This window comes from Ovis aries, chromosome 3, assembly GCF_016772045.2.
Source record: "Ovis aries strain OAR_USU_Benz2616 breed Rambouillet chromosome 3, ARS-UI_Ramb_v3.0, whole genome shotgun sequence".
Lineage (NCBI taxonomy): Eukaryota > Metazoa > Chordata > Mammalia > Artiodactyla > Bovidae > Ovis > Ovis aries.
Window position 1 is genome coordinate 166,317,349 of NC_056056.1, and position 15,285 is coordinate 166,332,633.

The 15,285-nt window shown below is 39.0% G+C and overlaps 1 protein-coding gene and 1 non-coding gene across 9 annotated transcripts in view; one reads left to right on the forward strand and one right to left on the reverse strand.

The window, feature by feature from the left end:
* CFAP54 (cilia and flagella associated protein 54) overlaps window positions 1–15,285 on the forward strand; it is a 330,206-nt gene that overhangs the window by 22,098 nt on the left and 292,823 nt on the right. For 7 of the 8 annotated variants that reach the window (XM_015094809.4, XM_060413069.1, XM_060413070.1 and 4 more), the window contains exons 5-9: window positions 2,071–2,129; window positions 7,126–7,269; window positions 9,213–9,326; window positions 9,446–9,547; window positions 14,892–15,090. In XM_015094809.4, coding sequence (XP_014950295.2) covers window positions 2,071–2,129; window positions 7,126–7,269; window positions 9,213–9,326; window positions 9,446–9,547; window positions 14,892–15,090 — 618 coding nt within the window. The remainder of the gene's footprint in view (window positions 1–2,070; window positions 2,130–7,125; window positions 7,270–9,212; window positions 9,327–9,445; window positions 9,548–14,891; window positions 15,091–15,285) is intronic. The other variant, XM_042247103.2, reaches the window with a different exon arrangement.
* Window positions 4,567–4,638, reverse strand: TRNAG-ACC (transfer RNA glycine (anticodon ACC)). The gene has a single exon. It is a non-coding gene; the product is annotated as a tRNA-Gly (tRNA).

A 15,285-nucleotide genomic window follows, 5' to 3' on the forward strand; every position in this document is an offset into this window, starting at 1 on the left:
TGACTTCCCAACTCACCTGAACCCAAATCATTTAAGCCTTCAAATAGTCAGATTATTTTGGTGGTGGCTGTCTTTGATGAAAAGGAGTCACATGGCAAGGAATCACTTGTCACAAGTCACAAGTCACTCTGTATCAGGGATTTGGGTAAAATATCAAACTAAGTTCCAGAGGCATTCTGAGATCATAAAGATTCAGTCTGTGCTCCATTTTGAACCATTTACTCTGTCCATTGGGCTTCTGCAGTGGAATCTGTAAGCCATGCCAATATCCTGAACCATCAGGGAAGAATTCCATTATGGTCAGGATGCACTGGGGTGCAAAGATTAAAGGTACATCTTTGAAGTACCAAGGGCCCTTGTTATTCTTGAGGGTGGTCTCCCGGGGCTTTCTGAAGCCCCCCAGTTCCCATTGCTGAATGTGGGTCTTAGTTCCCTGCTCACGCCTGTGTCATGTGTTTGGTGAAGAGTCACATGTCTCCTATGCATGTCCTCACTAGGCGATTTTTTTCCTAAGTAACACAGTTATACAGATCAGGTCAACAAAGCCAAGTTAAGAATGCTGAGCCTGAGCTCTTACTAGCTGAGGAATTTTTCCCTGCTGGATCTTACTGGAGATAAACAATTCTACGTCATGAAAGCAGGCACATTAAGAATGCTGAGGCCCTGAATGCGAAGGACTTAATTGCATTTTCTGTGAACTTTATGGTTGTTTAAGTATTTAAGATTTTATTCAGTATATTTTGGTCACTGATTTATGTCATGTTTCTTATGCTAGCAGGTGTATTGTAATCAAGGGATATGTGTTTTGGAGCAGGTGCTATTTTCTCAGAAGCTTTTTATGTTTAAAAGTGAACATAGGATTTGTAATTGTTGAATTGTGGCGGTTATGAATTTTAGATCAGATATTTAGATTCTTGCCATTATAATTAAATGCCTTTTTAAAGCATGCTATACTGTCTTTCTGAAGTGACTTAGCAGCAGCAGCATACTGTCTTTTGGGTTATGTTTATAGCCTGATAATATGTTTTCTATGTAGAAAGATATACGGTGATGTCATTCTCCACTTGTCCTCCAAATGCTGCCATGAAATGAGCTGTCTATCTTCATTTAATTATTGGCCTGATTTAAAAAATGATCGTACTTGAATGATCTTACATAGGAGTTAGAAATGGCATTTTTCATCAAAGTGCTTATGGGATATACTTAATAATGGGATAGATATTATATGAAACAGCAAATGAATATAATGTAACCTATTATGCATTATGAGTTTTAAATTATGAGTTTCTTTGTTGAGTATTGTCTTATATGATTAAATATGTATTCTAGTCTTATTTGGAGATAAATCTTTAGTTATGCAACTGTGAGGAAACCATGGGAACCAATAAAATTTTATATGAATTAATAAAACCACAAAGTACATATATTATGCTATTAAAATATCCTTTTGTTCAGTATATTTCAAAACTTAAACTTATGTTTTGCTATGGAGCTTGATCTACATTTTATTGGAAGAGCTTGGACTGTAACTTATGGCCCTGATACTAGCTGGCTAAACAAATACCTCAACTATGTCCCAGTCATGAGCTGGCTTCGTTTTATAGTAAGGTTTGGGTTTCCCTGGTGACTCAGAGGGTAAAGCATCTGCCTACAATGCAGGAGACCCGGATTCGATCCCTGAATCCAGGGATCCCCTGGAGAAGGAAATGGCAACCCACTCCAGTACTCCTGCCTGGAAAATCCCATGGACTGAGAAGCCATGGGGTCGCAAAGAGTTGGACACAACTGAGCGACTTCACTTTCACTTCTCACTGACCAGTACTTTAAAATGCCTTTAAAGTAAGACTGAAAGTTTCCTGTGTTAACATTTAAAAATATGGTCATATTAATTCTTTTAAAAATTTAGCTGCAAGTTACAAAAAGTTTTATAATGATTATAACTTCGGCCATTATCAGATTTTCTCATGAGAGAGTCATTTGTTTTGGGAACTACCAACTTAAACTATAGAAAGTGGAATGTAAAGTTCTATCATGTGACTATAAAACATATTAATCTTTTTCTCCATCTAGGTACCATTTACATTTATACTATTTGCAGAAAATTGATGATCAGAGGTCATTCTTCCAAGGTATGAAATTTACTGTCAGAATATCTTCCCCTGTATTTCCTGGTTTTCTTAAGGCTTTTGTTAGCATTGAATGCTAAACAAAAAAAATTTAATGACTTAGTGTCACAAAAGTTAGTGGCTGTATTTGTATTACTAGGTATACTGTTTTTAGTTTTCCTTTAACATGATCATAAATAAAAATGTAGGCAGTAAAGTATTCATGAAAAGAATTTCCCAAATGGATAGATATTTCTCCAGGGTCCCTCAGTCTTTCAGGTTAGTTGTAACTTGTCAATATGATACTGAATATCCATCTAATAACTATATCTCTAGGTAGGGTAGCCATCCATTCTAGCTTCTCCAGGACAGTTCTGGTTTATGCCTGCTGTCCTGGAGTAATTATTAATAGTGCTCACTTTTACTTTTAAAAGTATTGTAGTTTGGATGGTAAACTATGGTTAGCCTGTGTGTGACTTGCTGTGGAGCTCGGACCACGTTTGCTTGAAGAACTTGGCCTGTACTTATGGCCCAGATACTTGATGGGTGAACAAACACTTCAGCTATGTCAGTCATGAGCTGACGTTGTTTTTAGTAAGATTCGCACTGACCAGTACTCACTGCTTAGTTTTAGCTGGAGGGAATGGCTTCTGTTGACTTTCTTACCATGTTGGTAGCACCTTTGTCTGCAGGAGACATATTTATTCCCTGTGTTCACTAACCAGTCATTGGAAGGTAGGCCAAGAAAGGACAATATTCTCTCCTTGGGACCATGCTTGAGTTGTTTCTGGCATTTGCAACATTGCTATTTGAGTCTTCTCTGCTGCTGCTGCCATTGCCTTCTCTGTGAGTCTTCTCTATTGTATGTAAAAACTTGCTCTGAATATTTGGACACTCGGGGCAGATATTATTTTCCTTATTTCCTCAAAACATAGCCAAGTATCTTAAAAACTGACAACACTTAAAAAAATAGATGCCAAGATATTTGCATGCTTAACAGATAGCATTAATTGTGTGTTCTCTCTCTCTGTTTTGTTCCTTGTATTTAAAAGCTCTATTACTGACAGTGACTTAACAAACTCTATGCCAGCTTTTTGAGTGTGAATTAAAACAAGGAGAGGCTGTACCATGCATAATTTAAATTTGGCCTACAGACTATTTCAACGATTCTCTATTCAGTTCCAGATGATTTCCTGAAAGGAATTTAGGAAATCTCCTGTTGTGCTTGCTGTGGCAACAAATAACTGCTCCACAGAATCACAATGGTTTGGTCTGCTTATAACATTCATCTGACAAGGCTTTGAAGGGCAGAGATGTCTGTGCCAACATTTAACTGTTGGTGTTTGTACTTGCTAATGCTGAGGGAATTTTGATTTAACGTGATAGCCATCTTAAAATAATTTCTTATTTATAATCTGTGTAAGATTTCTTCTCTCCCCCTCATATAACGTGAGTTTCTCATTGACAGAATAAGGAAGGCCGGAAGGAGGATCATTTCATAGACCCAGTCTTGTGGAGTGGGAGTTGAGGGAGTGAGGAATGCAAGAATTTTGGGATGGTGGGTGGCTGCACAGTTGGCACTTGCAGATCAGGCTGGAATTCTTTCAGTGTATGTTCAGTGTAATAAGATTCAAGGAAATTAATTTTTTACCCTGAAACTCACAAACCCTCGGCTGATGAGTCAACTCCTGAGCTGAGACTCTACATGGACTCGATGGGTCCGTTTAATGGGGACAAGCCGTTGGCAGTCCGGCACCATCTGAATGCTCCTGATTTTGTAGCTACTTAAGAGTTCAAATCCATTACAGTTCAGAACAGAAGGAGAAACAGACATGGGGTCCTCAGGTTTTTAGTGGTGTCAACCCAGAGCAATCTAAACTATTCCTATAGGATTTGGTAATTATGATTACCACTTGTTATTATTGATTATTTATCGAATCCCTACTATGTGCTAAGTGCTGTGTGAAGGGCTCTGCATACACAATAATGCCTTGGTAGTCTTACGAGGGTAAGACCTTAAGACTGTCATCACCGTCCTTTGTTGAATGAATGTTTACCATCTCTCAGGTATGCTTCTAAGCCATTTTCATATATTACTCATTGAATTCTCACACCAGCACTTGGAGAAGGTAGCATTATCACTTTCATCTTACAGATGAGGAAGCTGAGGCTTGGAAGGGTTAATTTGCTCAAGGTTGCGTATCTAGTTAGGATAGTTAGAGATGTAGCTGAGGCCAGAGCCGATGCCACTGTGTACTGGCCCTCAACCCCATCAGAACAAGGCGAGTCTGTTGACAAGTTCCATGACCCACCCTGTTTTGGTTCATCTCTGCAAATGGAGGAGTTGTATGGAAGCTCCTGATACAATGTTGAAATATTTTCTCTTTTATTTATTTGGCTGCACTGGGTCTTAGTTGCGGTATACCGATTCTTTATTTTAGTTGAAGCATGCGGGATCTAGTTCCCTGATCAGGAATCCAACCTGGGCCCCTGCATTGGTAGTGCAGAATCCTTGCCACTGGACCACCAGGGAAGTCCCTGAATATTTTCTGACATGACTCTGAAGGTGTCCTGAAGACCAAGACTACTCAGGGCTCTTCTGAGATGGGAAGCACTTTTGAGCTGAGGCAAGGCCACCAGCATATACTTGGCGAATGCAGCGAGGGCAGTTTTCTGAAGCCTGTTTCTCTGAAGACACGTGGCCATTTGCTTTCCTTTATGGTAAAGGGTGTAGTTTCTTCGAAGGCATTTGCAACTGTAATATAGTATTCAGCAAACATTAAAGAATTCAGTAGAATCTATTCATTCTAAAAAAATGTTGATTTCTGTTTCACTTTCCTATGAAGCTGAAATTGTTTGATCACATTTGTGGCTTGAACAATGGTTGTCAGATTCTTCCACAGACCATCACATAAAGTTCAGGTCCAGACTTTAAAGTTCCTCTCTGCTCCCCTCAAAGGCTGTAAACCGAAATAAGCGACGCTGCACTGCCATCTTGTGGCTCAGCTGGTTAATCCTTGTGTGGTTCTTCCTACCGGACCCCTTAACCATGCTCTTGCTAGGCTCCTAAAATTTATTTTTTTCAAAGTTTTGTTCTGTTTTCTTTTAATGAAGAGACTAGTCCTGCTGCAATCATCAAATTTTTGTTAATAGAGATAATTCTTTCTTTTATGGGCGAGAAAAAATGCTGCAATCAAATTAAGTAGTTTTTTTTTTTTTTTTTGAAATGGCATTTCAGCTTTGAAACCTGAACGATGGTTTCTCAGAACCCTCAGTGAAATGATGGCTTTTCTTCTCTTCATTGTAGTTGCCCCATGTAGTGGGAACAATCCTGCTGCCCTTAGGAGTCCAGAGACCCGAATTCCAGCCCCAGCTCTGTCACTTCCAAGCAGTTTAGCCTCTTAGAGTCAGATTAGGTTACTTTTAAGGTTCCGTCTGGCACTAAAATCTGTGGTGTGGGATCTTTTATACTAAATCTGAGACCACACTCAAATATTATGTGAACAACTGGTAATTGTAGCTAGTTTTATTTTGAAGTATGAAATTTTGAGTACTAGGAATCCTGAGAGCTTTGAAAGCCATGTGGATATAAAGGGGGAAAAATTTGTACATGATTTGATCCCACACCCCGTAAACCACAACTATATGAATGCAAAAATCCACAATAGGATTTCTTTATAGCAGATAACGTGAAATTCAGGAATTTTGATAACTGTTAATTCCATTTTAGTTCACAGTGTGGCAAAATTAGCAAACAATGACAGAAACAATTAAAGCAGCAATAAAGCAACCCCAGGTTGACTTAATAGAGATATAGGGACCAGAACCAGAGAGTGAGAGTTTGTGGTCTAGTCATACACTGTTCAGGGACATTGACCACCTTAAATAATACCATGGAGTCGGACACGACTGAGCAACTGAACTGAACTGAACCGAAGAGAGGGAAGCTCTGTCCTGGGAGGATAGAAGTGTTTGGGGATCTTTGTCCTGGAGAGTGCTGGGGGAGTGGGCAGGCTGCATAGGTGCTTTCAGATTCTTGGAAGGCTGTATAATTGTCAAGTTGAGTCTTGAGTGGTCTTGGGCTGTTCTAGAAGGCATAACTAGGACGAATGCACTAGAGGTGTATCAAGGTGGTTGCATTTCAGGTTAAAGAAGATCATGTTTAGAAGTGTCTTCTTATGCAACGTGGTACATTCCTTGTTGTTTGTGGGCAGAGGAGGTGAGGGACATCAGGTAGTGGTGCTGGTGATGTTGAGGGAATGAAATTAGATTCTCAGCCCTTTGATGCTATGATTACTAGAAATATGTAGCATCAGGAACTGAAACTTTTCAATGAAGGTCTGTTGTCAATCAATCAACAGAAATTTGTTGTTAATAACAATTGCATTGTTGCAGTTAGCTCCTTGGGCTTCCCTTGTGGCTCAGCTGGTAAAGAATCTGCCTGCAATACAGGAGACCCTGGTTTGATTCCTGGGTCAGGAAGATCCCCTGGAGAAGGGATAGGCTATCTACTCCAGTACTTTTGGGCTTGCCTTGTGTAGCTCAGCTGGTAAAGAATCTGCCTGCAATGTGGGAGACCTGGGTTTAATTGCTGGGTTGGGAAGATACCCTGGAGAAGGGAAAGGCTACCCACTCCAGTATTTAGGCCTGGAGAATTTCATGGACTGTATAGTCCACGGGGCCACAAAGAGTTGGACACAACTGAGTCACTTTCACTTTCATACCTTTCATAATTAGCTCCTAGACTAGAGTTGACACTTGGTAAATGTTAATAGGAATAAGCTGAGTTCATAGGACTCTAGGAGCTAGGCAGGAATACATCGTAAAGTGGCTAACTTGAGATTTTGAGTTCTTGAAATTCTTCTTTAACTTTTAAATGCTTATTTTTTAGTTGACTCATTATTTGTGTATTTTTAACGTCAGTGACTTGTGCTCACGATTCTTCATTTGATTATATTGAATAAAAATTGGCATTATTCGCTTAAAATGAAGACATTCAATTGTGCCCTTTCTGATTCAGGCCTTGGAATACCTCCTGTGGGCCAGTATATGTATGGAGTCCTCAGTGCCTCTCCTGTCCATCAGGTACTTGACGTGGAGAGCTACTCTTTACACAGCTGTCTGCCAGTGCTACTATGACTGCCAAGCTGGTGTCCCTGGAGAGGTAGGCTACTTTTGGGGCTTCTCAGGTGGCACTAGCAGTAAAGAACCTGCCTGACCATGCAGAAGATATAAGAGATGTGGCTTCAGTCCTTGGGTCTGGAAAATCCTCTGGAGGAGGACATGGCAACTCACTCCAGTATCCTAGCCTGGAGAATCCCATGGACAGAAGAGCCTGGTGGGCTACAGTCCATAGGGTTGCAAAGAGTCGAACACACTGAAGCGACTTAGCATGCATGCATGCAGGTGACTTTTTAATTATGAGGATGCTAATACTTAAAAATACAACATATTCAGCATATTCTTCATTAGATATGTGGCAAGAAAACAAGCAAACCAACAAAAGCCAAAGAACTGCAATGAAGCAAAGATACAAGTCCCAGGCTTTATTTGCAGACATTTGCCTGGCTTCTCCATCCTGTGAATCTCCTGCTTTTACTTTCTGCTTCCCCATTTATTCTCCGTTCACTTCCACCATCTTTGCTTCTTTTCTGAATAAGATCTCTAATATCTTCCCTTCCTCTTTATATTCTTGTATGCAAGCCACTTTCCTTCCCTGTTTAGTTTTTGTTTTCCATGCTGCCTGCTGTCTGTTTGTTTTGTTTTTCTGTTTCCAGCCACCATTTATTTAGTATACTCTATTTCTTATTTTTCTTCTTTTCCTGTATATATTTTTGATTCAATATTTGAAATGTAGCTTAACTGGTTGGGGCTTCTATTGACCTATGCCACATCTCTGTGCAAATGAAATCCGGTACCCTCACTATAGTATGTAGTACTCTGCTTGTCAATAGACTTGTGAGAATTAGAGACAGGCATTCCTTCCTTTGGACTTCCTCGTGGCTCAGACGGTAAAGCGTCTGCATACAATGCAGAAGACCCAGGTTCAGTCCCTGGGTTGGGAAGGTCCTCTGCAGAAGGAAATGGCAATCCACTCCAGTACTCTTGCCTGGAAAATCCCATGGATGGAGGAGCGTGGTAGGCTACAGTCCATGGGGTCGCAAAGAGTCTGTACCCGTGTGCATAACTTGGTGAGTGCAGTGGGGTCTGGATTTCAGCAGAATAGCTTAATTCAGTCCTTGTGGGATACTTTTCTAGCCTAGGATACATTCTGGAAACTACTCACCATATATGCAGAGTTAGTCTTAGTGTACTAGTGGTGGCATATTGCTATAGCTATTAAATTTATCAGGGATAGACACATTTGCATAGTTTTAACCACTGGAATTTTTTTCTTATTGAAAAATGTAACCCTTTATGTTATTGTTATGTTCTAAAAACATCTTCATGAAAAATCATAAATAAAATGCTTGAAAGAACTGCTAAAATAAATTACAGGAATGAAACTTTTTTTGCTATTATGTCTATCATAGCAATAGAGAATTATAATAATGGTGATCTGATTAAATAAGCAAGCCCACCTTCTTCCTTTCCTCAGATATTAATAAATACTTTCTGTATGTTGGGTACTGGAAATATAAAAATAAGGCCCTTTAAGGACCTAACAATTTAGTTGACAATGTGCACAGTTGAATAGATAATACAGCTGGTTTTGGTGGAAAAGTTAGAATTTGAGAGGAGCATGGAGGAGGGGTGTATGTGTATGTACGTGCATGCATGTTCAGTACCGGAGAAGTGATCATCTATAAGAAGCTACTCTGTAACCCAAAATTTGAATTTCCTTACTTTTTTGAATTTCCTTACTTTTCTGAATTCTAAAGTTAGTATAGCCAACATTTCATTGACTTTACATTTACGGAAATTAGTGGTGCTTCTAGGAAGTGATTGACAGGTCAGCTACTATGTTCTTAAAAAGTCAGCATCAGCCTAGAGTTTAATTCGCAAATTAAATCAAATGTCTGGGAGAGTAAAACATACTCTCTTGATACATTTTTAATCACTGTGCTCTAACGCCTTATGAATTAAATTTATTTTAATTGCATGTAGGCATTTGCTCGACGTGCCTTAGCTAAAATTGATGAGTTACGGCAACTGGAATTAATGAGTTCCTCACAACCACAGGAAGAATCCAGAGAATATTATAGAGAGGCCACAATAAAGGTATAAAAATTTCATGAGATAAATCCGCTGTACTCTACAGATGATGAAGTACTTAATATCAGTAGTTGAGAAGGTGTATCCCATTGATACTTCATAAGTAATTCTTCTTTTTGAGGCAGATGGCAGTCATGATCTTCAAAAGAGGAGTATTTGAATCTAGAAGAAAAAACAAAAGTTTCTTTAGACCAAAGATAAGAGTTAACATAAAGGAAGCACAAACTGTAAGTCTCAGAATATCTTCTGTGTTTCAGACTATTTCTACAGTGTTTATATTATACCTCTGTGTCTTTTAACGCTTGGTCATTAGGCTTCCCTGGTGGCTCAGATGGTGTAGAATCTGCTTGCAATGCAGGAGACCCAAGTTTGATCCCTGAGTCAGGAAGATCCCTTGGAAAAGGAAATGGCTACCCACTCCAGTACTCTTTACTTGGAAAATCCCATGGACAGAGGAGCCTAGTGGGCTACAGTCAATGGGGTTGCAAACAGGCTTACAACTAACACTTTTACCACTCAATATTAAATCCTGCACCCTGCTGTAATTACCTAGAGGGGTGGGATGGGGCCTGGGTTGGAGGGAGGCTCAAGAGGGTGGGGATATATGTATAAAAGCTGATTCACCTGTTGTACAGCAGAAACCCACAAACATTGTAAAGAATATTCTTATCCTTCAGGTAAAAAAATCCTGCCCCCAATCCCTGCAAATAGAAGAATGTCTTCCTAATTTGGACATGGTCTTGTTTCATCCTTTCCTCAGAGCTTTTGTACCTTCGCATAATCCTCGTTTTATAATGTTAAAGGGCAAGAAGCTGAAGAAAAGCCTGGGAAAGTTTCAAATTTACAGCCTTCTGAGTGAGACTGCAGAAGCCTTTTGACCACTTGGTGTCAGATTTGAAGGTGTTGAGGATGGAGAGGAAGTGGAGGCACCTTTTCTTACCAACTTCTGGTTTCATCTTTGGGAGCATTTAGGATGTAGGTTGGGCTTCCCTCATGGCTCAGTGGTAAAAGAATCCACCTGCCAATGCAGGAGACATGGGTTTGATCCCTGATTAGAGAAGATCCCACGGAGAAGGAAATGGCAACCCACTCCAGTATTCTTACCTGGGAAATCCCGTGGATCGAGAAGCCAGAGTCGGACACAACTTAGTGACTGAAGTAACAACAACAGGATGTAGTTGCACTGGAGTAGTAAACAACCCCCATGTCTCAGGGGCTTTAAAACAAAATTTATTTCTCACTGGAGTCAAATGTTATTATGGTTATCTGCTCATGACTGATGCTCAGGGCCAAATTGAGAGGTGGTCCTCATTTGGAAAACTGCTGGGTTGTTCTGCCAGAGGGGACCTAGGGGAGCTGTGGAGGACTTCACGTAGGTAGTGATACTCAGTATGGAAGTGACTACAGTCTTCTTTCTCACAAGCCAAAACCCCTCACAAAGCCCCTATTGGCCACTTGTATGTTTGGCCAATTGCACTAAGGGAGGAGAGTGGGACATAGATATGCCTGTGGGATCTTCTGCCCTTTCTCCCTTCTGCCTTTTTCCCTCTCCCACTGTCTTCTCCTTGGCCATTCGGAGTCTCAGTGTTCTTAAATCCCAGCTCTGTATATCTTTGCAGTGCCCTGTGACTGTTCTGGATAGCTGTAAACTCTTCTATGAGCTTATGTGTAGGGATTGAAAATGAAAGTGGAGGGGAAGAATATGAACACTTTCTGACAAAAGAGATGTAGAATCCCAGAACCTGGAAGGGATTTTGGAACTCATTTGGGTCAGTCCTTTTCTATTACAGATGGGAAAAATAAATACCAGAGTATTTAAGGCAGCTACTGGCAAGCCTTGAACCAGAACCCAGGTCTCTAGCCCAGGGTATTCTAAATAATCCAATGACTGCTCTTCTCTTTCCTCATTTCTTCTTATAAACATTCAAGAGGGCTTCTCTTTTCTTTTAAATGAATCCAAATACTAAATGAAAATATTATTTGGACACAGTAACTTTTCATTGCTACTTAGGGTCAGTGATATATTGACTGGTGAGCCCAGACATACAGTTCATACATCTTTTTAAATTGTACCCCTTCCTGACCTATGGTGTCTAACTGGTCGAGGGTGGTAACCTGCCAAATTGTAGATAATCCATTGGATGAGCTGTTGAGTAGCCTGCATCTGATATCATTAAGTAGTAATGCTATAGTGTTTGTTAGAGAGCAGGGGTCATATTTTGCAGAATGTTCTGCTTTATTCTTATGAAATCATTTTATTATGTTTCTACAAAAGAAAGTGATTTCAATATGCATTAAATCTATTTTATAAAAAATTTCTGAGTTTGTAGGTCAATTGTTAACTTGAAGTAAATCATTTGACTCAAAGGATTGTTTCGTAGGACTATTAATTCAGACTTCTGATGATTGACCATTTAGTGATTCATTCAATAAATATTTTAAAGTAACTTCTCTGTGAACAAAATATGTAGAGGTTACATTCTAGTGGAGAAATTACATAATACATAAGTAAAACCTGTGATAAGAATTAAGAAGGAAATAATGGTGGTGATTAAATGAGTTACATGTAATGCCCCTAGAATGTTCCTGGCAAATGGTAGCTCCTTAGTAGTATTAGCTGTTACTGTTATTTATTTTTCATTCATTCATTTAGTAACCATGTAGCAAAGGCCTACTGTGGTCCAAGAGTGGTGGCACATATTAATAGAAAAGATGAAGTCACTTTTCTGTCTTTTTTGAGTGACTTTGAAATAATAAGCAGGATTTTACTGGGCAGGGAGAACAGGAAAAACATTCTAGGTAAAGGACAAGATCATGATAGTAGTTTGGAGGCAGAAGTAAGCAAAGACTTTTGGCACACAGTGAGACAGTGTCATTGAGCTTGAACAGGGTGGGTGTATTATGTTGAGAAATTAACACAGTAAGTCTCATGGCATAGATCTCATGGGAGCCATGGTATTCAGGATTGGAACTTACTGCATGGGTTGTATCATTCAGCTTCTCATCCATCCTGACATTTTAAAAGATGTCTAGTATACCCTAGGCATAGCTCAGTTGGTAAAGAATCCGCCTGCAATACAGGTGACCCTGGTTCAATTCCTGGGTCGGGAAGATCCCCTGGAGAAGGGAATGGCTACCCACTCCAGTATTCTGACCTGGAGAATTCCATGGACTGTATAATCCACAGGGTCGCAAACAGTCAGAAATGTCTGAGTGACTTTCACTTTCACTTTTCACCCTAAACAGTACATGTACTAGATTTGTCCAGTACTTTTTATTACTAGTATTTTAGTTGTTTTCCAATCCTTGGCTCTTATAAATATTGATGTAGTCAACATCTTCAAGTATATTATTTTTTCCTTCTTTTGTTTCCTGTGGATAAAATTTAAGGCGTAGAATTTGAGTAAAGTTACAAACACTCTTATTTCTCTTGATGTATATTACCAGATTGAATTTCTGAAATGAGTTCTCCAAGGTGACAACCTGCATGTGCCAATTTCACCATTATCATTTTGATATTATATCTTAATTTTTAAAATAATTAAGTTCTCATAAATGGCTTGTTTTAACTTTATTGTTTTGATCCAGCTTTCCCTTACATTTGTGTTTACTCTTTATATTTTCTTTTTAGGTGAATTATCTTTCCCAGTCTTTGACCATTTATCTACTAGAGATTTTAATTTTTGAATTGTATTTGAATGGGCTCATTCTTTTTATAGACATTAATATTTTGTTTGTCATGTTTGACAATTCAGTGTATTTTTATTATATTAGCTTTAAATCTTTTTATAGATCTTTTAAATATTTAAATTTTAAAATCATTTGCTTATTATTCATCTATAGATCTGATAAATATTCTAGTTCACTTTTTGTAGTTTCTCTACAATAGTTTAAAAAACAAATTTCACTGTAATCTATCTGAGATTTACCATTTCATTTTGAATACTTCTAATTATTAGAAGTTTATTATGTTGTTTAACTATAAATTTTTAAACCTCTGTTTTAACCTATAGCAAATATCTTAGAAGAAACCCTGACCTCTGTTTGTAAAGCAAGAGGCCTGAAGTTCAAGTTTTATTGAGTTTTTTTTCTTAATTGGAGTAAAATCACTTTACAATGTTGCATCAATTTCTGCTGTACAACAAAGTGAATCAGCTATATGTATATATATATAATCTCCCTCTTGGATCTCTCTCCCACCCCACCCCCATCCCACCCCTCTAGGTCATCACAGAGCACCGGGCTGAGCTCCCAGTATTATATAGCAGTTTCCCACTAGCTATTTCACACATGGTTCAGATCAGTCACTCAGTCATATCTGACTCTTTGCAACCCCATGGACTATAGCATGCCAGGCTTCCCTGTCCATCACCAACTCCTGGAGCTTGCTCAAACTCATGTTCATCAAGTCAGTGATGCCATCCAGCCATCTCATCCTCTGTCATCCCCTTCTCTTGCCTTCAATCTTTCCCAGCTTCAGGGTCTTTTCTAATGAGTCAGTTCTTCACATCAGGTGGCAAAGTACTGGAGTCTCACGGTAGTAGTGTATGTATGTCAATCCTAATCTCCCAATTCATTCCACCCACCCCTTCTAGAAAAATGGTACAGATGAGTCTATTTACTAAGGTTTTTTTTTTTTTTTTTTTTAAACTTATCAGTCAACCTAAGGGTTGAAAACATATAGACTCTATTAAGCAGGGAAGTTGGTGTTTGGAGAAAAATGGTCCAAAGCAGCTTTATTTCTGCTTTTGCTTTTTTGTCTTCCTCACTTTGCCTCAGGAAGATGAATGAAGCAAAGAAATCATGGGAAATGTGGATGCCCGCTAACTGGACATGGATTCTAGAAAAGCCAACTAAACCAATCTTTCTTATTTCCTGGTAATCTAAGTACAGAGAACAGGTCATTAGTCAGAGAGAAGAATGAAGTGTGTAGGTAGGCCATCTGCCAGGAGTGAAATCCCTTCAGGCCGACACAAAGTAGAGTGACAGGAGAGTCCCATGGGGCTGTGAGTGGCACCTGCTTCTTTGTATCCAGTTGGTCAACTCTTCTTTACAGTTAGCTGCCGTAAGACCCGTTACTTATGCTGTAAAATATTATTTCCAACCTGAGTTCGGGGACCTTCTTCATTAGAATTTCTACCCGGTTTCTAAAAATGCTCCACCCAGACTCACTGACTCTCTGGAGATTTGGTTGGCAAATCTAAAAAGCTCTCCTGAGAGATTCTTAGGCAACTCAAGTTTGAGTATCAGTTTCCTCAGGGCTGTAATTAAGTCACCTCAAAGCATGTGGAGACCAATGCTGTTGTTTATTAATAAAGGGCCTTTGTAGGCTGTGTTGGAAACACAAACATATAAAGAAAAAGCAAAGTCTTTGATGTAATGGTAGCACAACATAAACTTTAATAAAATCTGGAATGACACCTCAAAAACGGAAATCCTAGAAGCGGCTGTCTCTTCGACAGGCCAACCACTCTCTCTGTTAGCATTAATAAAGTGCACCTTACTCATCTTTGCCTTATGCCATCAGACATTGTAGAACTTTAAAAAAGTGGGCTGTATTTTTTTTTCCAGATGCCATGGCCACGTACGGTCACAGAAAAGCTGCTGGAAGAGTTGTTTGACAGCACTGCCTCCCGGTTTCTGGCTGTCTTGGAATCTCTCTCTGACTCAAATCGGCGAGTACTACAGACTGGACCTGTTTTTACAGATGAAGTAGAAGTTCGTGATGTTGTCTCAGAACTATTTATGGCAGGAAAAGAACTTTTAATAAGTAAATAAGTTATTAAAATAGTATTTTGTAAAAAATAAGAATTCTATTTTGTGGTAGAACATAAGAAAAATTTTAGCATGGTATTTGACACGTAAGAAACCAATACCAATTTACTGACCTTTTTTTCTTAAAGATTTCTTTTTTTGATGTAGAACATTTTTAAAGTCTTTATTGAATTTGTTACAGTATTGCTTC